Genomic DNA, 27,948 nt, shown 5'->3' with positions numbered 1-27,948 from the left:
ACTGGTGCTCTTCCATGCCGTCCCTAGGAGGGGTGCGTCACTTGATTGGGGGTTGTCCGGGTTGACGCCCCCCTTGGGTTCGTGCCGTGGGGGAGATCTTTGTGGGCTATACTCAGCCTTCTCTCAGGGTAGTAAGTTGGTGGTTCGAAGATATCCCTCTAGTGGTGTGGGGGCTGTGCTTTGGCAAAGTGGGTGGGGTTATATCCTGCCTAGTTGGCCCTGTCCGGGGGTATCGTCGGACAGGGCAACAGTGTCTCCCGACCCCTCCTGTCTCAGCCTCCAGTATTTATGCTGCAATAGTTTGTGTCGGGGGGCTAGSYTCAGTCTGTTATATCTGGAGTATTTCTCCTGTCTTATCCAGTGTCCTGTGTGAATTTAAGTATGCTCCCTCTAACTCTCTCTCTCTCTTTCTCTTTCTCTTTTCTCTCTTCTCTCGGAGGACCTGAGCCACAGGACCATGCCTCAGGACTACCTGGGCTGATGACTCCTTGCTGTCCCCAGTCCACCTGCTGTCCCCAGTCCACTTGCTGCTGTTCCAGTTTCAACTGTTCTGCCTGCGGCTATGGAACCCTGACCTGTTCACCGGACGTGCTATCTTGTCCCGGYCCTGCTGTTTTCGACTCTCTCTCTACCGCACCTGCTGTCTCTAACTCTGAATGATCGGCTATGAAAAGCCAATTGACATTTACTCCTGAGGTGCTGACCTGTTGCACCCTCTACAACCACTGTGATTATTATTTGACCCTGCCGGTCACCTATAAACGTTTGAACATCTTGGCCATGTACTGTTATAATCTCCACCCGGCACAGCCAGAAGAGGACTGGCCACCCCTCAGAGCCTGGTTCCTCTCTAGGTTTCTCCCTAGGTTTCCGCCTTTATAGGGAGTTTCTCCTAGCCACCGTGCTTCTACATCTGCATTGCTTGCTGTTTGGGGTTTTAGGCGGAGTTTCTGTATAGCATTTTGTGACATCGGCTGATGTAAAAAGGGCTTTATAAATACATTTGATTGATTGAGAGGATGAACCAGGAGCTGGGGAGGCTCCTGAGGAGCCACTGCCAGGACCGGCAGGGAGAATGGGCCCGATTCCTTCCCTGGGCGGAGTATGCCCAGAATTCGTTACGTCACTCCTCAACCGGGCTGACTCCCTTCCAGTGTGTTCTGGGTTATCAGCCGGCCCTGGACCCTGGGCCAGAACGAAGCTCCTGCAGTGGATGAGTGTTTCAGGCACACATAACAAGTGTGGAGGTATGCCCATGTAAGACTCCAGCGCGCCATCCACCGTCAGAAGGAGCAGGCGGATCGCCACCACAGGGAGGCTCCCATGTTCCATCCTGGTGATCGCGTCTGGCTCTCCACCAGGAACCTCCCACTCCGCCTGCCCTGCAGGAAGCTGAGCCCCCGGTTTGTGGGGCCGTTCAAGGTTCTCCAGAGGGTCAACGAGGTGACATATAGATTACAGCTCCCCAGTGACTACCGTATCTCACCTTCCTTTCATGTCTCCCTTCTCAGGCCGGTGGTTCCTGGTCCCCTGGCTGAGGCTGTCCCCCACGACACCCCTCCGCTTCCCCTGGATGTCAAAGGTGGTCCCGTCTATACCGTCAGATCCCTACTGGACTCCCGATATCGTGGGGGTCGGCTCCAGTACCTAGTGGACTGGGAGGGTTACGGTCCAGAGGAGCGGTGTTGGGTTCCGGTGGAGGACATTCTGGATCCCAACATCATCCGGGATTTCCACCTTCGCAGACCGGCCCCTCCTCACCCTCGGGGCCATCCCCCTTGCCGGCGTCCCCCTGCGGCTGGAGTCGTACGTCTACTCCCGCTCCTCTCCTCTCTACTCTGTATTCTATCAGTATTCCATTTCACACTGTCTCTGTTAGAATCTGAAAGCCCCATTACAGAACATGTGATGACAACAGAAGTTACATTCATAATTATCACCAGGCTGAGATGCTGGCTCCACCAGTAGATAACATAGACATCCAGTACAGCACCAGGCACAGACTGTCTGCCACCAGGGAACTGTGGCATTAACCATGTTTAATGTATAACAATCAATGTTTAGGGTTAATTATAGCATCGTAATCTGAGTGTGTGTGTGTGTGTGTGTGTGTGTGTGTGTGTGTGTGTGTGTGTGTGTGTGTGTGTGTGTGTGTGTGTGTGTGTGTGTGTGTGTGTGTGTGTGTGTGTGTGTGTGTGTGTGTGTGTGTGTGTGTGTGTGTGTGTGTGTGTGTGTGTGTGGTTGGTGTGTTCATGTGCGTGTGTCCATGTCTCTCTGTGTCTGTTGGCTAAGACCTTGAACTGCAGTATACAAGCACTGGGAGTCTATATAGTATTCATCATGCTCCTCCATCAGAGTTCTCTCTATCCATAATCATGTCTCTAATAAGGAGAAGCAAAACATCATGCTCCCATTGATCTTCAGTGTGTTCCAGCTAAGCCTGTAGCCTGTAGCCTGTAGCCTGTAGCCTGTACTGGGCCAGAACCGGAAGATTAAACATTCATAAGAGCATTAAGATGTACAAGAGCATTATCCATGTATGTACATCGCTGATACACTCTGATACAAATTACGCACACACACATACCCACACTCGTGCACACACACACACCGGTACGCACACAAACACAATTGGTGTTCTGGGAGGACTCCAAGTGTCAGCAATATCATATGGCGTGTGTGTGGTCTGGCTGTGTTCCCTCATAGAGCTCAATACAATCTGCAGGCATAAATACCTGCTCCCCAGAGCATGTTTGCACTAATGACTTACAATGCTGGCCATCTGTACCACTGGACATTCAGCTCAGTTCATGCATCTTGTCCTTGCCCGTTCTGTATCAATTTGGGCAATTTTTCAGCTATCGTACATCATGTACTATAAGGCCTGCCTGAAGTGCCCAAATGAAGCATTTCCTAATAGTCAGTAGGCTACTTACAGACTTCTCTCTGTCGGAGGGCCCCATGCCTGGCTGTCTGTACAGCTGGATATAAAACGTGAAGCAATTTGGCCTAAGCGTTTATAAAATAGGATCTGCAGACAGTGAGACATTTCCTACAGAGCGGGGGGTTTTTCCCCATCTATCTTTTTCTCACAGTGCTGTCTGACAGCCCGCAGCACTCACACAGGATCATTACTATTCATTTACTCAGCAGACTGGCAACACTGACTTAAACAGTAGCCATCTACACACAGCAGCGTATACAACACACTACTCTAAGGCTAAGTAGAGGGAGAGCTTGAGTACGCTCATGTCTAGTCAACGTGACCTAACCCACATCCACAGTAAGTCTCTGAAAACCAAAGGAGCAGGATGAATAAGGCTACACGATTGCTATAATGAATTATCAGAGTGAAGGGGGAGAAATATAGCCGCTGTTAGTGTTTTGAGGTGGTAAATGTAATAGTGATAAATCTATGCTCGTAAAATGTAAATCACCCAGATTGCAATATCATTCTACCGGACCTACTGGAATGTTGGCCACGAGAGAGTGGACATTGACAGGTCCTGACCTGGAGTGAAATGAGATAAAACTTTGACTACATTCATTCTCATGAAGATGTCAATTCCCATTGGTGTGTGGATTGGTGCTAGTTATGACTGGTCCCAGGGGCCTGTATGGTTCAAGAGCTTTAGTTGAGCCTCAGTGCCTCATTGATTAATATAAGTCTTCGTGGGGATTGGAAGGCACCAGAGTAGACTGGGCTGATGTAAATCAATGCCAATTGGAGGTTTATTTCACATACAATACAAACCCGCAGCTCTTAAAGACAATGAAATAGTACCACTGGTATATATAAAGGGAATACAGGTTAGGGTTGAATTAGGACAGTTTAGTACAGGGGTCTCCAACTGTGTTTCTGGGGAGCTACAGTGCATTGGAAGGTACTCAGACCCTTTGACCTTTTCCACAGTTTGTTACGTTACAGCCTTATTCTAAAATGGATTAAGAAGAGGTTGTCTACACACAATTCCTCATAATGACCCCATAAAATTTTTATTTTATATATTTTGCAAATTTATAAAAAATAAGAAACAGAAATATCCTATCTACATAAGTATTCAGACCCTTTGCTATGAGACTCAAAATATATGTTTCTACAACTTGATTGGAGTCCACCTGTGGCAAATTCAATTGATTGGACATGATTTGGAAAGCACACACCTGTCTATATAAGGTCCCACAGTTGACAGTGCATGTCAGCGCAAAAACCAAGCCATGAGGTCGAAGGAATTGTTCATAGAGCTTCGAGACAGGATTGTGTTGAGGCACAGATCTGGGGAAGGGTACCAAACAATTCTGAAGCATTGAAGGTCCCCAAGAACACAGTGGCCTCCATCATTCTTAAATGGAAGAAGTTTGGAACCACCAAGACTCTTCCTAGACTCTTCAATGCCACCAAGACTCTTCCTAGAGCTGGCCGCCCGGCCAAACTGAGCAATTGGGGGAGAAGAGCCTTTGTCAGGGAGGTGACCAAGAACCCGATGGTCACTCTGATAGAGTTTCAGAGTTCCTCTGTGGAGATGGGAGAACCTTCCAGAAGGACAACCATCTCAGCAGCGCTCCACCAATCAGGCCTTTGTGGTAGAGTGGCCAGACGGAAGCCACTTCTCATTAAGGCACATAACAGCCCGCTTGGAGTTTGCCAAAAGGCACCTAAAGTCTCTCAGACCATGAGAAACAATCTTCTCTGCTCTGCTGAAACTAAGATTGAACTCTTTGGCCTGAATGCCAAGCGTCACATCTGGAGGAAACCTGGCACCATCCCTAGGGTGAAGCATGGTGGTGGCATGCTGTGGGGATGTTTTTCAGCAGCAGGGACTGGGAGACTAATCAGGATCGAGGGAAAGATGAACATAGCAAAGTACAGTGGTTGCTCCACTAAAAGTTTTGCGATTATGCTGCGGGATTTAGAGGTAATTTGTGGTTTAGTACGGTACCCTACGTCACCACTTCATTGCTCCAGACCAGCGCAAGGAGGAGTTAGATCACTGATTATGCTTTTGGGTCCTACTGTGTCTCTAACTGACAATGAATGGGCGACATAAACCTAAATAGAAACTGATAATTGTGCATGACTTCAGTATTACTTACTAAAACTGTTGTTACACTAAGGTTTTTATTATTTAATTTTATTAGGATTATTTTGCTCTTACTGTAGTAGTGTAGCCCACTCCCGACCAGTCACGTTATACAGCACCTGAGTGGCGCAACGGTCTAAGACACTGCAGTGCAAGCCGTGTTGCTACAGATGCTGGTTCAATACTTGTGCTGCCCTCAACTGGGAGACCCATGAGATGATTGCAGGTTTTTGGTTTCTCTCCCTCTAAAAACAGAAATAAATCATTCTAAATAACAAACTGGCTATATTTATAAATTAGTAACAATGTCTCACCCCATGTTTAAGAATGGCCTTTTCTCGCTCATTTTACGTTATTTGAAAACAAAATCATCTCCAAAATATTGTTATTTTTTAAACAAAGCTATTATTATTATTATTAGTTGAGAATTATATAAAAGCCCATTGGATATTCTCACAGATATATTATTAACCCTGTTATTTACCCTGTTATTAGCAGGACAATATATTTTGGATATATTGGTCATGGCTCCCGAGTGGCGCACAATGGGATTGCCTTGCAGTTCTCCAGCTGTATCCACTGAAAGCACGCGAGGTTCAAGGCACAAGGGCAGGGGGCACGGGATGGGCCGCAGKGCCGCACACAGAAGACCGACCTAGCCKATGGGGAAGGGAGGACGAGGAAGGGGGAGGCGGGGTGGAACCCCACCCCGCCACGCTGGCAACACTTTAAGGGGAATTGCACTAATAATGGCACTGACTAGGGAAACGTTCCCATTGTTCTGTTCTTAGTGCCAGTCTACACATTCAAACTAAAACAATGTAACTAATAATGGCATCTTTATGCTTTCATTAATAAAATAATGATAAAAATACTCTTTCAAAATGCTGATGTTTATTTAGTTATGGATCCATAACAAATGACTATGGGAATAKATTTCACAGAATTACAGAAATATCCTCCAATCCTCTATATGTWATTATTGGCTGAGAGTAGGCCTACCGTAGGCGACATGAGTCTCACCAGTATTGAGTAATGTGCTGTTAAAAGTGGTGTAGGTCTTATTTATTTAAAAAGCATATTGAAGTTAGAAGCAATAGCCTACAACTATTTTAGTACCATTTCGCACTGCTCTGAAACAAGCATGGGGACTGGTCTTGATAAATCAATATGATTTCAATTTTCACTGAATCTCCATTTGGGTATTGGTTAGACTAGAATGAGAAAATTAAGGTGTCGAAATGTTATGCTCTTAGTGTAACCTTTATTTTACTGGGCAAGTCAGTTAAGAACAAATTCTTATTTACAAGGACATCCTACTCCTTCCTCCCCATCGTTGAATTGAACCCCGGTCTCCCACGTGCCTGCATTCTCTAGTACAGCCACTACTGAAGGCTATCAAATGCTTCTCAAAGATGCCCACTGGTGGTCAAACTAGCACTAACTAGCATTAATGGTACCAGTGGTTCACACTGCAACTTTTAAAGAACGAACCACTGTACAGAGAGATCTAATGACAACCTGCTCCAGAGCGCTCAGGACCTCAGACTGGGGGAGAACGTTCACCTTCCAACAGGACAACGACCCTAAGCACACAGCTGAGATAACGCAGGAGTGGCATTGGGACAAGTCTCTGACTGTCCTTCCGTGGCCCAGCCAGAGCCCGGACTTGAACCCGATCTAACATCTCTGGAGAGACCTGAAAATAGCTGTGCAGCAACGCTCCCCATCCAACCTGAAAGAGCTTGAGAGGATCTGCAGAGAAGAATGGGAGAAACTCCACAAATACAGGCGTGCCAAGCTCGAAACTTCATACCCAAGAAGACCCGAGGCTGTAATCGCTGCCAAAGGTGCTTCAACAAAGTACTGAGTAAGGGGTCTGAATACTTACGTAAATGTGATATTGCAGGTTTTTATTTTAAAAAATCAAATCAAATCTAAAAACCTGTTTTTGCTTTGTCATTATGAGTTATTGTGTGTAGATTGATGAGAAAAAACAACAACAATTTAATCAATTTTAGAATAAGGCTGTAACATAACAAAATGTGGAAAAAGTAAAGGAGACTGTATACTGTTTATGGTGCAGTAAACCTGATTCAACTAATCATGGTCTTCCATCTTGACCAAGGTTACTTGGATCAGGTTTGCCAGTTGTAGGGTTCAGAGTTGGAGTTGAAGACCCCTGGTACAGAAAAAGACACAAAAAATGCTTCATAGAACTAATGAACAAGTTAATAATGTTTCCTCTTACCCTTCCGATGAGCACAGGTTCCGGCCCACTGTACTCCTCAATTACAAAGAACTGGTTCCAGATCCAACTCCTTCTGCTGCGGGACCGAGTCCCCTCCCCCTCCGTCTGACCAGGCCCCTCTTCCTCCTCCTCATCTGACTCCGCCTCTTGGAACACCAGGCCCCAGCCATTACCGGGCTCGGACTCGACTGTCATCACCCCACTGGCTGCCTTGTCCTGGCCAACCCCCCAGTATGGGTCTGGGCGGAGTTTGAGGACATGGCTGCTGTTGATTAACTCTGTAGCGCCAACTACAGGGTCTTGAGGGGCACTTGGAGTCAGGATCTTGAGTCGTGGTCCGGCTGTGTGAAGAAGACTCTCCTCGAAACCTTGAGTCCCCTTTCCCTGGGGCTGCAGGGTGAACACTGAGGGATGGCCAGCATCTGTCTGAGAAGGGACGTTTGAGGGGAGATGCTTGGTCGTGGCTGGAGGGTCAGTCTGACTGTTGGTCACCTCCCTCTCAGTGTTGAGACTGACCTCATTCATAGGCAGTGACAGAGGGTGAGAGATGTGCTTGTTCATCCAGGTGTCTGTGCTATCTGAACCCCTCATCTCAGAGTTGTCCTTTCCCACACCAGAATCTGGAGTGGCTACACTTAAAGTGTGAACAGCCTCTTCTGGACTGAGCTCAGCATCTGTCACAGCGCTTACATGTGGCAGAGCAGTTTGGTTATCCAATGTGAAATGGTTTTGAGTGACAGCCATATCTTGCTTCGGTAATTTCAGGGCCTCCAACTGGCTGCGATCCACATCAATCAAATCTCTCTTTCTGCTTCGGCTGCTCTTGCTCTGAATCTGTGAGTTCACAATCCTCACCAGGTTCTCTTTTGACAGTAGTTTCAGGACACCGTAGCTGCCGGTTGGGTTTAAGTTTCTTGTTGAATCTTTAGTGAGTCCTCTGCCTGGCAGCCCCGTGGTGTGAACGCTCAGATCTGATCTGACTATGGATTGGAGAAGGGATTTGAATCTCGTTTTATTGGAGTACATGTCTAGCCTGTGGTGGACTAAGAATACTTTCTCCATCCTCTCTGTCTTGGTGGGATATTCAGCGTTTTTGGTGCTGTTCCTACTCTTTCTAAGCCTTTTCTCCTGGATGGCTTCCCTGTCATTGAGTGACACAGACAGAGTTGACTCCCCTTTTTTGACAGGGTCTTCTTCCAAGTCTAACACGGGATTAGGTTTAAAAGTCTCCCTCTCCTTATTAGCTGTTATGGCTGCATGGTTCTGGGGTATTTTGGAGCCACTATCAACCCACTGGTCATGACCAATCAAGTTTCTAAGAGTCACCATTGGCATCGCGTTTGAATCCACACTTGAATCCCATTGGTTCTCTACTCTGTGCTCCCCTAACTTCAGCAAGTGAGCCCCGCCCACCCCTCTTCTCCTGACGATATTAGTGGCTGAACCTTCTCTCATAAGCCCCTCCCACAGACATAGGGAGACCAATAGGAGCAGATTCCTGGTAATCATCTTGGCTTGTGGTGAGATGAGCTAATTTGAGTGACACTTGCTGTGAGGAAGTACTTGTTTTCCGGTTGTCTTCATTCTCTACTCTATTTCTCTTTCCTTGTATCCCCCTTTCACTCTTCCATTACGTGCCCTTCACACTAAGCTGGAGGGCAGGTGCCCTTCCCACAAAAAAATCGCTATCTATTCACGGCTCCTCTCTGCTGTTTTTTCCCCTCTTGCAGAACGTCTCATTCAGTGCTCCACGGAGGGTTGAACAACCTGAGAGAAAAGATAAAGATAATTAAGTTAAAACTTTAATGCTAATTAAAAGCGGAGCAACACCGCAAGGTAAGTAGGAGAACTCACAGATGAACAAGCAGGACAGATCCACTAACGGAGCGGCAATCACATTTACACAAGCACTGGTGCGTTGCACGGTGAAGTCAGATAGCTGTTGTTACACACTGTGACCATAGTGTTCAGTAGGTCGCACTGTGTTGTCACTCGCAATACTGATCCATGCTCTTAGTTGTGTGTATTTTCTTGTAGTATTTGGAGTTACTTTGTGAGTTGTGTAGTGTTTTTGTTTAACTATGTGCTGTCTTGTCTTGTGCAGTGTAGTGTGTTGGTGTGTAACGTTTGAGCAGTGTTGTGTTACAGACAGGCCCTGTCAGTACAGTCATTGGGGCATGGCTGAGGTCTGAATATTCCTAAAAGATTGCTCCTTTGTCCTTCTCCCTCCCCCTCTTGCACTCTTTCCTTACTTCACTCTCTCCATTTAAACAACTCGTTTTCTTAGAAAAAACCTTGTACTACCCCTCCACCTCCTCCTCCCTGTCCTCCTCCTTGTCTTTTTCTCTTCCCACCTCTCCCACTCACCACCTCTCTCTATCTCAGCCTATCTATCCATGGCTGTCTCACCACCTCTCTCTATCTCAGCCTATCTATCCATGGCTGTCTCACCACCTCTCTATCTCAGCCTATCTATCTATGGCTGTCTCACCACCTCTCTCTATCTCAGCCTACCAGTTTTGATAGCCTTTAGCCGCACCCTCATCCTACTACTCCTCTGTTCCTCGGGTGATGTGGAGGTAAACCCAGGCCCTGCATGTCCCCAGGCACCCACATTTGTTGACTTCTGTGATCGAAAAAGCCTTGGCCTCATGCATGTCAACATCAGAAGCCTCCTCCCTAAGTTTGTCTTACTCACCGCTTTAGCACACTCTGCCAACCCTGATGTCCTTGCCGTGTCTGAATCCTGGCTTAGGAAGGCCACCAAAAATTCTGAGATTTCCATACCGAACTATAACACTTTCCGTCAAGATAGAACTGCCAAAGGGGGAGGAGTTGCAATCTACTGCAGAGATAGCCTGCAAAGTTCTGTCATACTTTCCAGGTCTATGCCCAAACAGTTCGAACTTCTAATTTTAAAAATTAATCTCTCCAGAAATAAGTCTCTCACTGTTGCCGCCTGCTACCGACCCCCCCTCAGCTCCCAGCTGTGCCCTGGACACATCTGTGAATTGATCGCTCCCCATCTAGCTCAGAGTTTGTTCTGTTAGGTGACCTAAACTGGATATGCTTAACACCCGGCAGTCCTACAATCTAAGCTAGATGCCCTCAATCTCACATAAATCATCAAGGAACCCACCAGGTACAACCCTAGATCTGTAAACATGGGCACCCTAATAGACATTATCCTGAACCAACTTGCCCTCCAAATACACCTCTGCTGTCTTCAATCAAGATCTCAGCGATCACTGCTCATTGCCTGTATCCGCTACGGGTCCGCGGTCAAACGACCACCCCTCATCACTGTCAAAAGCTCCCTAAAACACTTCTGCGAGCAGGCCTTTCTAATCGACCTGGCCCGGGTACCCTGGAAGGATATTGACCTCATCCCGTCAGTTGAGGATGCCTGGTCATTCTTTAAAAGTTACTTCCTCACCATATTAGACAAGCATGCGCCGTTCAAAAAATGCAGAACTAAGAACAGATATAGCCCTTGGTTCACTCCAGACCTGACTGCCCTCGACAGCACAAAAACATCCTGTGGCGAACTGCAATAGCATCGAAGAGCCCCCGCGATATGCAACTGTTCAGGGAAGTCAGGAACCAATACACGCAGTCAGTCAGGAAAGCAAAGGCAGCTTTTTCAAGCAGAAATTTGCATCTGTAGCTCTAACTACAAAAGGTTCTGGGATACTGTAAAGTCCATGGAGAACAAGAGCACCTCCTCCCAGCTGCCCACTGCACTGGGCTAGGTAACATGGTCAAACCGATAAATCCGTGATAATCGAAAACTTCAACAAGCATTTCTCAATGGCTGGCCATGCCTTCCTCCTGGCGACTCCAACCTTGGCCAACGCCCCCCCCCCCGCTGCTACTCGCCAAGCTCCCCAGCTTCTCCTTTACCCAAATCCAGATAGCAGATGTTCTGAAAGAGCTGGAAAACCTGGACCCATACAAATCAGCTGGGCTTGACAATCTGGACCCCCTATTTCTGAAACTGTCCGCCGCCATTGTCGCACCCCCTATTACCAGCCTGTTCAACCTCTCCTTCGTATCATCTGAGATCCCCAAGTTGGAAAGCTGCCGCGGTCATCCCCTCTTCAAAGGGGAGACACCCTGGACCCAAACTGTTACGACCTATATCCATCCTGCCTGCCTATCTAAGGTCTTCGAAAGCCAAGTCAACAAACAGATCACTGACCATCTCGAATCCACCGTACCTTCTCCGCTGTGCAATCCGGTTTCCGAGCCGGTCACGGTGCACCTCAGCCAGCTCAAGGTACTAAACGATATCATAACCGCATCGATAAAAGACAGTACTGTGCAGCCGTCTTCATCGACCTGGCCAAGGCTTCGACTCTGTCAATCACCATATTCTTATCGGCAGACTCAGTAGCCTCGGTTTTCTAATGACTGCCTTGCCTGGTTCACCACACTACTTTGCAGACAGAGTTCAGTGGTCAAATCGGAGGGCATGTTGTCCGGCCTCTGGCAGTCTCTATGGGGGTACCACAGGGTTCAATTCTCGGCCGACTCTTTTCTCTGTATATATCAATGTGTTGCTCTTGCTGCGGGCGATTCCCTGATCCACCTCTACGCAGACGACACCATTCGTATACTTCTGGCCCTTCCTTGGACACTGTGCTATCTAACCTCCAAACGAGCTTCAATGCCATACAACACTCCTTCCGTGGCCTCCAACTGCTCTTAAACGCTAGTAAAACAAATGCATGCTTTTCAACCGTTCGCTGCTGCACCCGCACGCCCGACTAGCATCACCACCCTGACGGTTCCGACCTAGAATATGTGGACATCTATAAGTACCTAGGTGTCTGGCTAGACTGCAAACTCTCCTTCCACACTCATATCAAACATCTCCAATCCAAAATCAAATCGAAGTCGGCTTTCTATTTCGCAACAAAGCCTCCTTCACTCACGCCGCAAACTTACCTAGTAAAACTGACTATCCTACCGATCCTCGACTTCGGCGATGTCATCTACAAAATAGCTTCCAATACTCTATCAGCAAACTGGATGCAGTTTATCACAGTGCCATCCGTTTTGTTACTAAAGCACCTTATACGACCACCACTGCGACCTGTATGCCTAGTCGGCTGGCCCTCGCTACATGTTCGTCGTCAGACCCACTGGCTCCAGGTCATCTACAAGGCTATGCTAGGTAAGTGCCGCTTTATCTCAGTTCACTGGTCACGATGGCTACACCCACCCGTAGCACGCGCTCCAGCAGGTGTATCTCACTGATCATCCCTAAAGCCAAACCTCATTGGACGCCTTTCCTTCCAATTCTCTGCTGCCTGCGACTGGAACGAATTGCAAAATCTCTGAAGTTGGAGACTTTATCTCCCTCAACAACTTTAAACATCTGCTATCCGAGCAGCTAACCGATCGCTGCAGCTGTACATAGTCATCGGTATATAGCCCACCCAATTTACCTACCTCACCCCCATACTGCTTTTATTTATTTACTTTTCTGCTCTTTTGCACCCAGTATCTCTACTTGCACATGATCATCTGATGATTTATCACTCCAGTGTTAATCTGCTAAATTGTAATTATTCGATTTATTGCTACCTCCTCATGCCTTTTGCACACATTGTATATAGATTCTCTTTTTTTCTACCATGTTTATGACTTGTTTATTGTTTACTCCATGTGTAACTCTGTGTTGTTGTCTGTTCACACTGCTATGCTTTATTGGCCAGGTCGCAGTTGCAATGAGAACTTGTTCTCAACTAGCCTACCTGGTTAAATAAAGGTGAAATAAACATCAAAAAAAAAAAAAATCTATGGCTGTCTCACCACCTTCTCTATCTCAGCTATCTATCCATGGCTGTCTCACCACCTCTCTCTATCTCAGCCTATCTATCCATGGCTGTCTCACCACCTCTCTCTATCTCAGCCTATCTATCCATGGCTGTCTCCCCACCTCTCTCTATCTCAGCCTATCTATCCATGGCTGTCTCACCACCTCTCTCTATCTCAGCCTATCTATCCATGGCTGTCTCACCATCTCCATTCAGCCTATCTATCCATGGCTGTCTCCCATCTCAGCCTATCTATCCATGGCTGTCTCACCATCTCAGCCTATTATCATGGCTGTCTCACCTCTCAGCCTTTATCCATGGCTGTTCTCACCATCTCAGCCTATCTAATCCATGGCTGTCTCACCATCTCAGCCTATCTATCCATGGATGTCTCACCATCTCAGCATATCTATCATGGATGTCTCACCATCTCAGCCTATCTATCCATGGCTGTCTCTCAGCCATCTCAGCCTATCTATCCATGGATGTCTCACCATCTCAGCCTATCTATCCATGGATGTCTCACCATCTCAGCCTATCTATCCATGGATGTCTCACATCTCAGCCTATCTATCCATGGATGTCTCACCATCTCCAGCCTATCTAATCCATGGATGTCTTGACATCTCAGCCTATCTATCCATGGATTGATAGCTGCAACTGTAGACACATCCATGGATAGATAGGCTGAGATCGGTGAGACAGCATGATCGATAGGCTGAGATGGTGAGACATGTCCCATGGATGATAGGCTGAGATGGTGAGACATCCATGATAGATAGGCTTGAGATTGGTGAGCAGACACATGGATAATAGGCTGAGATGGGAACATTCCCATCCGGTAGATAGGCCTTGAGATGGTGAGACCATCCATGCATTTATCCATGGATGTCTCACCATCTCAGCTTATCTATCATGGCTGTGTCTCACCAATCTCAGCCTATCTATCCTGGATGTCTCAACCATCTCAGCCTATCGTATCCATGGAATGTCTCACATTCAGCCTATCTATCCATTGGATGTCTCACCATCTCAGCCTATCTATCCATGGATGTCTCACCATCTCAGCCTATCTATCCATGGCTGTCTCACTATCTTTCTCTGCCTCAGGTTTGTTTTAATATGCTGTCCCTTCCTCTGCTCGTCTTTCATCTCCTTTCCTCCTTCCGTGTCAATCATGGTGCTGTCGTAGCGTCCCTCACCCTCTATGCTCTCCGTAACTCCAATCAATCGGCCAATCCCTTCCCGTTGACGGCCCAGTGACATTGAAAATGACAGGTAACAGCCATATTGATGACACACAATACCACTATGAAACCTATACAGTACTCATATATCAAGTGGAACATTTACTGACTAAAGTACCACAACACAAATTCCCAGGGTAACGTTAAACCGGTCGGAATATGGACGTGTGGTTGGATGAGGGGTTCATTACTGGTGTCAATTTGTGATGTTGTGTCAGAGACTGTGTTTTCCCAGTGATTTAACAGGGTCAGTGCAGTCCTTCAGCTGAACCAGGTAAGTACCTGGACTGTATTCTGCTGTCGAACAGAGTGMCTTAGACTGGTCTAGAGGGTGTGACTCTGTGTTTTAATGAGAGGATGATGTAACCTGTAGGACCATACATTGGTAGGGTTGGGAACATGGCAGGTTGATAACAGGTTGTATGTGTTACACATGCTGTGTCTATTGAAATATACCGGTCAATAATTGTCCTCATTCTGCCTCTGGTGACGTGCTCTACATCCCACACGGTATAAGGTAGAGGAGACGGGTTGGTTATCACTCACAATGCTCATAACTACTCATCTGGCACTTAGAAATGGCACTCATCTGGCACTCATCTGGCACTCATCTAAATGTTTTGTGATGTTGGCATGTGTGAACAACATGGATCTCTACTAAACTAATCTCTAATAAACACATTTCTACATTCAACTCAATTCAGAGCACTGTCCAGGTTTTTACTTATAAGCATTGTGACAACCAACCTGTGTGACAACCAGCCCTGTCTCCTCTAGGCTTCCTCATCCAGAAACTGATGAGCTATAGTGTCCCCAGGAGGCTCCTCACTGTGGGGTAAAGGTGATTAAGGTGCATATGGTACGTGGACGGTGGAACACCCCCTCATCTTAACTTTCCTCTGCTTCCTGCCGTGTTCACCCCCCGGGTGAGTTTCTCACTGAACTGATTAATTGGGGCCATAAATATCTTAATACATTTTTCCCTTCCTTGGGCACCAAACTCAAATGATCTTTTGGTTCGTTAGTATTAGAGGCAGATCTCCACCATCGATCGCAGGGAGCCGCGGTGCAGTGAAGGCTGTCGCCAGCTTAACGAGACTGAAAKTTCAAATTACGATTCACCTCCATCCGCACTGTCTGTCTCTCCCTTCCTCTCTTACACAAACATATTATCACAGCAGTACACCAGGACAGACAGCCTCCAAAACACAAACAAAATCAAAAAACTAAAACAGCCATTCACTTTCATTATTCAAGACACTGTATACAAAATGTTTTAACACAAATACATTTAAGTGATAATGCCCGAGAAGCCGGTGTTTGGAGGATATATTGGTACAGGTGTTATGCCCGAGACAATGTCGAGTGCCGGCAAACCGTGCCAATATATCCTCCAAACACCAACTTCAAGGGCATTATCTCTTTTAAACAACGGGTTACCAAAGCATTAAAAACATTATTTCGATGAATTTAGTCATACTATTTCATCCTTCCTCAAGATAGTCACGACACAAATCTAGGGTTGCTACCCAAGCCGGCTGGTCGTTCGTTTCATCGGTTTGGTTACTAGAGACGCGACCCAGTCATTCAGTCTGTTCTGTATCTATGGACGCGACCCAGTCGTTCATTCTAAATGTTCTATTGCCATACTGGCTGGCAGCGTTCTTATCCCTTGCTTGCTAGCTAGCCAACTACGGCTAACTTACAGTCACGTCAAAAAGTGCAGCCATAACAACAAAGTAGCTGCATTTGTATAAGCATCTTTTCTAGTGTACTTAGATACATCCATAACAATGAGCTAATGAAGCGCGATTTCACCTTGCATAGAAAATGTGCTCTCTCATCAAGACACTGTTGTTAGAGTGCTAGCCAACAACACAGCTTACACAATCATTTCAAACTGAAGCTGGAAAGACTGTAAACTAGCTGTACTTTGTTTCGTTTTACCTTTTTTTCAATTTACATTTCTTTGTATGTATCCATAAAAATTATTCCAGCTGATTCATGATTTCGACTGGCTGAGAATCGCTGCCTGCCTGTCTCGTCCCGACTCCGGACACGTTCATTACTATGGGACAGCTGGAGATCAAATTTGGGTATTGAAACAATGTTGCAAATGTCGGAGAGATGTCCACTATAAAAAGTATTGAGACATTATCTCACATTTCTTTTAGACGAGCGGACTATAGCTGTTCGTCTAAAAGAAATGTGAGGAGATGTCTACTTTTTATAGTGGAGATCAAGTTTATAAATTGCCTGGCTGAGTGGTGATGACGGATTAGAAAGTAAATTCCAGTTATTACCTGCTAAATCTTTGACGTTGAAATAGGAATTTCAACGTCAAAGATTTAGCAGGTAATAACTGGAATGTGGTTTTTACCATTAATAAGCATTCAGGATTGGACCCCTTGTATAAAATGCATACAAACACACTCTCTCAACTCACAGACACACACACGCATACAGTTATACTGCACGCAAGCAATGTTACAGTACATCACCCRGACACACCCCGCCTACACCCCCACACAAAAAACACAAATACAACCTCTTCATGACACTAATGTGTATGTTTTTCTGTTGAACCATTCCTGGTAAAAAGCTCAGGGGACCGCCTCCGGACCCACAGAAGTCAAAAAGAAGAAAAATTAAACTTTCCCTTCTAAGGAAGGCAGTGAAAGAACAGCCAAGGCAGTGCAAGAACAGTCACCCTTAGAATGATGCATGGAGAAACAAAGAACAGAGAGAAGAGGCAGCCACAAACAGAACCGGTCCGTCTTGGGAGACCCTCACTACGTTTTAATAGCGTAAAGCCATTGAACACAAAGCCCAGTCCTCGTCTTGAACCTCAGCAGACACAGTTGAAGTCGGAAGTTTACATTCACCTTAGCCAAATACATTTAAACTCAGTTTTTCACAATTCCTGACATTTAATCCTAGTAAAAATTCTCCCTGTCTAGGTCAGTTAGATCACCACTTATTTTAAGTATTTGAAATGTCAGAATAATAGTAGAGAGAATGATTTCTTTCAGCTTTTATTTTTATCACATTCCCAGTGGGTCAGAAGTTTACATACACTCAATTAGTATTTGGTAGCATTGCCTTTAAATTGTGATCTTGGGTCAAAGTTTTGGGTAGCCTTCCACAAGCTTCCCACAATAAGTTGGGTGAATTTTGGCCCATTCCTCCTGACAGAGCTGTTGTACTGAGTCAGGTTTGTAGCCTCCTTGCTCGCACAGCTTTTTCATTCTACCCACAATTTTCTATAGGATTGAGGTCAGTGCTTTGATGGCCACTCCAATACCTTGACTTGGTTGTCCTTAACCATTTTGCCACAACTTTGGAAGTATGCTTGTGGTCATTGTCCATTTGGAAGACCCATTTGTGACCAAGCTTTAATTCCTGACTGATGTCTTTGAGATGATGCATAAATATATCCACATAATTTCCATACTCAGATGCATCTACTTTGTGAAGTGCACCAGTACCTCCTGCAGCAAAGCACCCCCACAACAGATGCTGCCACCCCGTGATTCACGGTTTGGATGATGTTCTTCGGCTTGCAAGCTTCCCCTTTTTCTCCAAACATAACAATGGTCATTATGGCCAAACAGTTCTATTTTTGTTTCATCAGACCAGAGGACAATTCTCCAAAAAGTACCAACTTGTCCCCATGTGCAGTTGCAAACCGTGGTCTGGCTTTTATGACGGATTTGGAGCAGTGGCTTCTTCCTTGCTGAGCGGCCTTTCAGGTTATGTCAATATAGGACTTGTTTTACTGTGGATATAGATACTTTGTACCTGTTTCCTCCAGCATCTTCACAAGGTCCTTTGCTGCAGTTCTGAGATTGATTTGCACATCTCGCACCAATACGTTCATCTCTAGGAGACAGAACACGTCTCCTTCCTGAGCGTTATGATGGCTGTGTGGTTCCACTGTGTTTATACTTGTGTACTATTGTTTGTACAGATGAACGGGTACCTTCAGGTGTTTGGAAATTGCTCCAAGGATGAACCAGACTTGTGGAGGTATACAATTTTATCTGAGGTCTTGGCTGATTTCTTTGGATTTTCCATGATGTCAAGCAATGAGGCACTGAGTTGAAGGTAGGCCTTGAAATACATCCACAGGTACACCTCCAATTGACTCAAATGATGTCAATTAGCCTATCAGAAGCTTCTAAAGCCATGACATAATTTTCTGGAATTTTCCAAGCTGTTTAAAGGCACAGTCAACTTAGTGTATGTAAACTTCTGACCACTGGAATTGTGACACAGTGTAAGTGATAAGTGAAATAATCTCTCTGTAAACAATTGTTGAAAAAATTACCTGTGTCATGCACAAAGTAATGTCCTAACCGACTTGCCAAAACTATAGTTTTGTAACAAGAAATTTGTGGAGTGGTTGAAAAACAAGTTTTAATGACTCCACCTAAGTGTATGTAAACTTCCGACTTCAACTGTATCAGCAGACCTGGAGATGAGTAGTCATTCCTCCTCACTTCTTCTCACTGAAGACCTTTAGGATAAATCAGATAGAATTCATACACTCACACACTGACTAAGTCTGGGCTGCAGGTGAAACCTGTCACAAGACGGAAGTAAGCGGTGAGCAATACGGCTGCATGGGCATTGGCACCAGTCACCTGCCATTCCCTGCCAGGCCTGAAGAGGTACATACCCTGAGATGGGAGGGTCTGTCAGCACAGAAAGACAGAGAACAAACAAAGGAAGAACCAGGAAGAGGGGTGTAATCCTTGTTTTAGTGCAGAAGGATAAGTCCACTTCAGGGCCGCTCCTTCCAAGAGCTTAGAATAAAAAAGGATAATTGTAACACAAAGACAAACGGTGCCTAATGATCCACAGCATCCCAGATCAGTCAGAAATGGTTTGTAACTGGATAAACCTCAGTGCTATAGCTGGTTAAAGTCAGAGGGTCTATAGCTGGTTAAAGGTCAGAGCGGTCTTAGCTTGGTTAAAGGTCAGAGCGGTCTATGGCTGGGTTAAAGGTCAGAGGGGTCTATGGCTGGGTTAAAGGTCAGAGGGGTCTATGGCTGGGTTAAAGGTCAGAGGGGTCTATGGCTGGGTAAAGGTCAGAGGGTCTATGGCTGGGTTAAAGGTCAGAGGGTCGTATAGCTGGGTTAAAGGTCAGAGGGGTCTATGGCTGGGTTAAAGGTCAGAGGGGTCTATGGCTGGGTTAAAGGTCAGAGGGGTCTTATGGCTGGGTTAAAGGTCAGAGGGGTTTATGGCTGGGTTAAAGTCAGAGGGTCTATGCTGGGTTAAAGGTCAGAGGGGTCTATGGCTGGTTAAAGGTCAAGGGTCTATGGCTAGGTTAAAGGTCAGAGGGGTCTATGGCTGGGTTAAAGGTCAGAGGGGTCTATGGCTGGTTAAAGTCAGAGGGGTCTATAGCTGGGTTAAAGGTCAGAGGGGTCTATGGCTGGGTTAAAGGTCAGAGGGGTCTATGGCTGGGTTAAAGGTCAGAGGGGTTTATGGCGGGTTAAAGGTCAGAGGGGTCTATGGCTGGTTAAAGTCAGAGGGGTCTATGGCTGGTTAAAGGTCAGAGGGGTCTATGGCTAGGTAAAGGTCAGAGGGTCTATGGCGGGTTAAAGTCAGAAGGGTCTATACAGTAGCTGGGTTAAAGGTCAGAGGGGTCAATAGTGGGTTTAAAGGTCAGAGGGTCAATAGCTGGGTTAAAGGTCAAGGGGTCTATAGCTGGGTTAAAAGTCAGAGTGTTCTGGGTTCAAGTGAAACTGTTTGTGGGAGACGGTATACAGTACAAGAATAGCGGGTGTGTGTGTCTGGGTGTTTGGTAGGTTGGGAGGGGGGGGGAGTACAAGCTGCATGTTGTTAATGCACCAGAGAACGTGTCTAACAATCATCACAATGTAATCATCATTTCCTCAAGGGAAAATATCATTCATTCGCCATCCATTCCTTCACTACTACAGCCCAATGGCACAATAAAAAAACGACCAATCTGATTACTATGAATTGAACATGTTTAGCGCTGAGTGTGTAAGTATAGGGATATACTACTACTATAACCCTGACCCCTCTCGGCATTCACATCCACTCAAGTGTTAAATCATTCATAGACTGATTCCCTCCCTGCACTGCCCAAGTTCKTTCTCACTGGAAACCATCAGAGAGCTATGTTTTTAACAGAAAAGATGGTATTTGCAAGGTAGATCGTGCTACCAAGCTTTTACCGCGCATAATATACCTCTATATACAGATGCCAACTAACAAGCATTACACCTGGATATCATACCTTAACACGCTCCTACATTTCAATAACAAAAGTGGAGGTGTTATCAAGCTTTAGTAATCTGTATGACTAGAGTTCTATGTTTCTAACACAGAGAGAAAATATGTATTTTGCACAGTAGAATATGCCACCAAGCTTTTACCAAGCATTATACACAAACACTGAGTGATAAGCATTTCAACTGGGCATCATATCTTAACACACTCCTGACTTTCAATAACAAAAGTTGCTTCACTAAGCACAGGCACAATGATAACCTAAGGTCAGAGGGTGTTTTTGTAACAGACAGCTCTGCTGGTCTGTGTAAAGGTCTCCTGGGTAGAAATGCTCCACATGGACACAGAGGAGTGTTGAGTCACTCAGAGGCACTTAGAGAAAACCACCTTATGCCCATCAAAACGGCCTTTCTTGCTCTTCTGCCTGGCTGACTTCCTACATCAAAAAGCTATCTGATCTTCTCAAGACGCTGCCTGACATTTTAGAGAACGTCCCCCGGAATCCATGAACACTCTCCCTGCAGCGAAGTGTTGTGCGTGTGTGGGTGTGCGTGTGTGGGTGTGCGTGTGTGGGTGTGTGTGCGAGCAGCATGTTGCTAATGCACCAGAGAATGTGTCTAACAATCCCCTCGACGCATCTCCAACCCATTACGTACCATCTATAACACACACACACACACACACAGGGAGACACACACAGACACACACACACGTTATGACTTTGAAACACATGTACATTAACGGTTGTCCTTCCTCATAGAAAAGGGAGGCCCTTACAATGTATTTTAGTTTTATTAAGAAATAGACAAGACCCTGACAGACTGATGCCCTCTGCTTCCTCCTCGCCTGTTTACCTTTCAAGGGAGTTACCGGGGAGCCTGCGGGCCACGTTGTTTGAGGGGMAACATTTCCAAGATGAATAAACACTTAAATGCCCAAGGTTGGAATGAGAATATCTCCCGTACATACAGACAGGAGACGACACTAAACAAGGAGACGACGACAAGGCTACAGCCGTGAAGGAGACAATATTATTGCTTCTCTTTAATCGCTCCGAACGCTCAAATCAATTTTTGGTAGAACTCACTTTCATTAAAACCCCTAAACGCTTATCTCCACAGGCAGCACAGTGAAATGTTTTCTGACGCCTGATCCAGATCGATAGTCTTCCACCGCTGTTCAATAGAAAGTTTCTTCAATAACTCCCTCAGCTACGTCTTTTTGATTGTTAAACAGTGGTGATTTGTAACATACTAATGTGTTGCTACTCTGACATGGGGTCAAATGAGCCTTGTGCTCAGTGGTAGTGTTTGATATCACTCTGTACTTGTCGTGTGTGATATTACATCAATCTAGACTAGAGCATGATATGAATTGTATATCATGTAGTAAGCTTTGAGGTCTATGCAGGGCCTACTTTGGTACTTGTTTTAAAAGCGTAACTGTAAGGGTCCTGTGTGTAGCTGGTGTAGAGAGTCAGGCGCAGGACAGCAGATATGAGTAATCAACGTATTTTACTCAAAAAGACCAAATTTACAAAGTAACATACCGAGCRCACAAAGACGGACCGAATTACCATAAACAATGGGGAACAAAGGGGAACAAAGGGTTCAATAATAAACAAGTATTTGGTTGAGTGAAGCCAGGTGTGTAAGACAAAGACAGAACAAATGGAAAATGAAAAGTGGATCGCTGGTGACTAGAAAGCCGGTGACGTCGACCGCCGAACGCTGCCCGAACAAGGAGAGGGACCGACTTCGGCGGAAGTCGTGACAGCAACAACTGATGTATAATGTATAATTAGTTTGGTGGTGGTCAGTAGGCTATAGTAGGCCTGGAGGGTTGTGGTGTTGTCATACTATATTACTGTAGCACTATGTTCTTTTATTTGCATGGTAATGTTGAGTTGAGCTAGTTTTGTGTTGTGCTTCAGGCCCTGGAGCCTCTCTCTTTCTCTCTTTCTCTCTGCTGCCACACTTTTTAATCCCCTTTTGGAGTCACAAAGTCCCAGCCTTATTAGCATATATCTCCCCTCCTCTTCTGCTTTATTTTGCTGGTGACAGTTATTTTTGTAATTTTAATGACTTTGCCCCAATCTCAAATGCATTTTGTTTTTGTCTTTTTCTATTTGGGTCAGTTTGTTTGTTTATTTTCTCTTTTTTTTTTCGCAGAGGGAGCGGTTAAGTATCTTCTTTGTGCTGTCTGCCAGCCAGGTAGCTTTGTGCTGTCTGCCAGCCAGGTAGCTTTGTGCTGTCTGCCAGCCAGGTAGCTTTGTGCTGTCTGCCANAGCCAGGTAGCTTTGTGCTGTCTGCCAGCCAGGTAGCTTTGTGCTGTCTGCCAGCCAGGTAGCTTTGTGCTGTCTGCCAGCCAGGTAGCTTTGTGGGGCCTCTCTACTGTATGTAATATGGAGGAGTGTGTGTGTATGTGCACTGTGTGCCAACAGATAGGCAACCAAGGAGAGATAGTCATTTAGCAGACGCTCTAGCTAACATTTAAAATGTCATGTGACAATGATGAATGACCTTTGTTCAGTGTGTTCTACTTCACTTTCCTCTGTGGCTTAGATTGAGTTTTGCTTTAGTTATTGAATTAGATTTTATATTGTGTTTTTAGTTCAGAGTTGTGGGGCTGAATGTCAGAGTAGATTTCCAAGTTGCGTTTTCTCAGTGTTGTGCTATGTGGAGATTTCTGACATCACAGTTTGTTGGGTGTTGTATTTCAGGGAGTGTTGTCATGCTGGGTGATGCTGTGTGGGTTATCTGGCTCGCTTCCAGCAAGCAGCTGTAACTCCTCTCAAGATGTCCAAACACACACACATACTGTACATACACACACACACCACCACCAATCCCGCCTCTACCCCGAGGTAACTTGCTCAGCACAGTTGAAATCCTCCAACCACACACTGCGAGGGCAGGGGCCAGGGGACAATTGACAAGGGGGCTGAGGGTAGGGTGGGAAGGTCAAAGACCAACGGTAGCCCACGGTCAGCACTTATAGGAGAGCGATCATGACGGTCTTGGCAATAAGGATACTGCAGAGCCGGAGAATCCCCTTTCTGCTAATGTACAGAGCCGCTCTTCTAGAAAGCCCAGTGTTTTTCCATAAAACCGCATCTATCGCCGTTTAGAAGCTTACGTTGTAATCCTCCATGACGGATTGAGTCTGCTGCAGTGGCCTCTCTGAGGCTCCCCTTTGATACAAAGTTGTGTGCAGTATAACCCTTTCCCTAATATTGGGCCCAGGTCTAAGCTTGGGGATTGACCTGGAGCTGGAGACAATAAGAGACAATAAGAGGGAGCACATGAATGGGTGTAGAGCTGGACGATGTGGATAAAAATCCATATCTGAATGAATGCCATAACAATAAATAGAATGATACATTTATAATATTAATGTGTATAAGTATTTTTTTAAATGATCCTTTAACCACTACTACCAGTTTGATGGTTGTAGCAATGAATTGTCCCATTAACAATCACTCATATTAGCAACTTATTTCATTTCAAACTTCACATTTCTCTAGTGTAGGCTACTTATTGTAATGAACAATATCAGCAAAATACCAGCGATTACTGACCGTTACGGTCGGTGTCGATAAATTTGAAATMATCGTCCCAGCTCTAAAAGTGTGTCTGTGTTTGGGCATGGTGAAGAGGAGATGAGGAGAGGACAAGAGAAGAGAAGAGAAGGGTCAGTCGGTTCTTGGCGTAGGTAGGTATTGAAATGTCCACTATCTGACTGGACAAGTGTGTGTGTGTGCATTCTCTGGACTGGAGGATAGTATTAGACTGAGAGTGTGGGGAGGTCTGAAGCTATAGAGGACCTGGGTACTGTAGCTCTGTTATTATCTCCACCCAGCAGACAAGCCAGGATTACTGCACACTCATATAAATGGCTACTAATATAAGGACATTACTCTCACGGACCACTACCATTAAGACTCCTCTGAGACAGGGACATTACTCTCAACTGACGCACTACCATTAAGACTCCTCTGAGACAGGGACATTATCCTCACGGACCACTACCATTAAGACTCCTCTGAGACAGGGACATTACTCCTCACGGACCACTACCATTAAGACTCCTCTGAGACAGGGACATTACTCTCACGGACCACTACCATTAAGACTCCTCTGAGACAGGGACATTACTCTCACGGACCACTACCATTAAGACTCCTCTGAGACAGGGACATTACTCTCACGGACCACTACCATTAAGACTCCTCTGAGACAGGGACATTACTCTCACGACCACTACCATTAAGACTCCTCTGAGACAGGGACATTACTACCTCATCAACGGACCACTACCATTAAGACTCCTCTGAGACAGGGACATTACTCTCACGGACCACTACCATTAAGACTCCTCTGAGACAGGGACTCCTCTGAGACAGCTTTTCTTTCTTTCTTCTGATCCATCCGTCCCTTTATCACTCCAATTCTGTCTCTTTCACAGACACACATTCTGTATCTGCCATTCTCTCCCTCCCTAACTCCATTCTCCCTTTTTCTCCCCCCCCCCCTCTGTCTCTCTATCCCTCTCAGGGTATTAGGCATTCAAAGATATCTCTCTGGCTGGCATGTGGTAGAAGTTATCAGTCCATCTCTCCCTCCCTCTATCTCTCTAATCTTCCTTAATCTTCCAGTCCAGAGTGAAGTGAGAATTTGTTTCTCACTCTCTCTCATCAATCTCTTGCACTCTCCTTTCCCTTCCTCCATCTCCCTCTTTCTCTTCTTGTCCCCCTCCCTTATTTAATCTCTCCCGATTCTTTCACCTCTCTCCTCATCTTTCTTGCTCATTCCAGGATTCAACCTGCTTTCTCGTCTCCATTTACTTCTTCTCTCTCTCCCCCTATTCTCTCAACACCTCTCTCTCGCTCCCTATTCCTCCCCCTCTCCTTCTCTCCCATCTCCACCTCTCCTTCTCTCTATCAATCTCTCTCTCGTCTTCCATCTCTTTCTCCCTGCAGAGTTGATCAGTGTGTTAACCCAGTCGGTTAACCCTGCAGTGTGTCTTTCTCTGTCACCCATTCACATCCGCTGTGTGGCCCCAGCCAGTCAGAGGGTAAAGACATGATGACTTCCATCCATTCACCATTGTGAATCACTGCACAGGAACAAAAGCACTAGGAAGGGCTAACCTGTCCTCAAAACAAACCCTCTGTTGCCAGGCTACCAGGGAGCAGTGATGAAAGAGAATGAACAGAATAATAATAGAAGTCCTAACCAGATAATGTCCACTACAGAGGGCCTTTAGACGACAGAGACACACACACAGGAAATACTGTTTTTTACAATATGCCAGGCTCTCCAACTAAAACCTGTCACTGTATTGGGCAATTGTAACACGGCACTGTTTTTTCAGACTTTGACCCCGATTTAATTGCTTTTAATAGAAAAAAAACAAATCACAGGTTCGCTGATAATGTTTACGCTGTATGTCAAGGACAGGTGTAGTTTTGCGTCATTATGCACTGACAACGTGTCCAAGGAGGAACAGCTTGCAGGAGGTGTTGGTTTTAACACCGTTAACACTTCCTACACAGCATAAATACTCTCCGAGCATGGTTTTCCCTTTTTCTGAGATTGACCGAAGTGAGGCCTCAATCCCGGTTTGTATTGTACAAAATATACCATCTTTAGCTACAGTAAGGAATGTACAGAATGTGCTGCACTTGCAGGAAGAAGAGAAAATGAAATGATAAGGAGGAGAAGGATGGATAAGTGGAGAGGAAGAGGAGGATCAACTGCTTGGTGCTGATTAGGTAGTGGATGAATGCTGGGTCAGGTAGTTTAATCCTGATTGGATTTGCTGGGCAGATTGTTTCCAGTGGTAATAGAGTATATATTGAGCAGTAGAGGCTCCTCAGAGAAGGAAGGGGAGGACCATCCAACTGAATTTCAGAAAATAAATAAATAATGAAACATAAAAAAAGTTATCTTTTTTTATATACACTGCTCCAAAAAATAAAGGGAACACTTAAACAACACAATGTAACTCCAAGTCAATCACACTTCTGTGAAATCAAACTGTCCACTTAGGAAGCAACACTGATTGACAATATCCTAGCTTCCTGGCTGATGTTTTGGTCACTTTTGAATGCTGGCGGTGCTCTCCACTCTAGTGGTAGCATGAGACGGAGTCTACAACCCACACAAGTGGCTCAGGTAGTGCAGTTCATCCAGGATAGCAAATCCAATGCGAGCTGTGGCAAAAAGGTTTGCTGTGTCTGTCAGCGTAGTGTCCAGAGCATGGAGGCGCTACCAGGAGACAGGCCAGTACATCAGGAGAGTGGAGGAGGCCGTAGGAGGGGCAACAACCCGCAGCAGGGACCGCTACCTCCGCCTTTGTGCAAGGAGGTGCACTGCCAGAGCCTGCAAAATGACCTCCAGCAGGCCACAAATGTGCATGTGTCAGCTATGGTTCCACAAGGGTCTGAGGATCTTCATCTCGGTACCTAATGGCAGGTCAGGTACCTCCTGGCGAGCAACATGGAGGGCTTTGCGGCCCCACAAAGAAAATGCCACCCCACCAAGCCATGACTGGACGCACGCCAACGCGGTCATGGCTGGAAGGATGTGGCAGCAGCAGAACGTATCTGCCACGGCGTCTCCAGACTTCGTCACCAGTCTGTCACAATGTGCGCATTTGCCTTCAGTGTGAACCTGCTATTCATCTGTGAAGAGCACAGGGCGCCAGTGGCGAATGCCAATCTTGGAATGTTCTCTGGCAAATGCCAAACGTCATGCACGGTGTTGGGCTGTAAGCACACCCCACCTGTGAGACGTCGGGCCTCATACCACCCTCATGGATCTGTTTCTGACCGTTTGAGCAGACACAATGCACATCTTGTGGCCTGCGGGAGGTCATTTTGAGGGCGCTGGCAGTGCCCTCCTTGCACAAAGGCGGAGGTAGGGTCCTGCTGGCTGGGTTGTTGGCCCTCCTAGCGGCCTCCCCAACGGCTCCCTAGCTGATTCTGGCCTGTCTCCTGGTAGCCCGTGCACATGCATCTGGACGACTACAGGCTGCAGAGAACCACAGCAGACAACACTTTTTGACACACAGCGCAGCGACACTTGATGTGCCAAATCCGGAGTGAACGTGCACTACCGGATGAGCCACTGGTGTGCTTGTGAACTCCGTCTCATTGCTACCACGTAAGAGTGGAGGAGCACCGCCAGCATTCAAAGTGACCAAAACATATCAGCCAGGAAGCATAGAAATGAAAGTGGGCTGTGCGTCAGCCAACGCTGACAGAATCACTCTTT

The 27,948-nt window shown here is 46.0% G+C and overlaps 1 protein-coding gene across 1 annotated transcript in view; it reads right to left on the bottom strand.

Annotated features, from left to right (window-relative positions):
* Positions 1–5,603: 5,603 nt before the first annotated feature.
* LOC111956419 (uncharacterized) overlaps positions 5,604–27,948 on the bottom strand; it is an 83,888-nt gene continuing 61,543 nt past the window's right edge. Inside the window, exons 2-3 of the mRNA XM_070436573.1 lie at positions 7,333–9,099; positions 5,604–5,660 (exon numbers count right to left, since the gene is read on the bottom strand). Of these exons, the coding sequence (XP_070292674.1) occupies positions 5,604–5,660; positions 7,333–8,841 (1,566 nt within the window). The 5' untranslated portion in view covers positions 8,842–9,099. The remainder of the gene's footprint in view (positions 5,661–7,332; positions 9,100–27,948) is intronic.

The sequence above is a fragment of the Salvelinus sp. IW2-2015 genome, linkage group LG32 (assembly GCF_002910315.2).
Source record: "Salvelinus sp. IW2-2015 linkage group LG32, ASM291031v2, whole genome shotgun sequence".
In the NCBI taxonomy this organism is placed as follows: Eukaryota; Metazoa; Chordata; class Actinopteri; order Salmoniformes; family Salmonidae; genus Salvelinus; species Salvelinus sp. IW2-2015.
The sequence above is the reverse complement of the archived record's forward strand: the minus strand, read 5'-3'. Positions and strand labels throughout refer to the sequence as shown.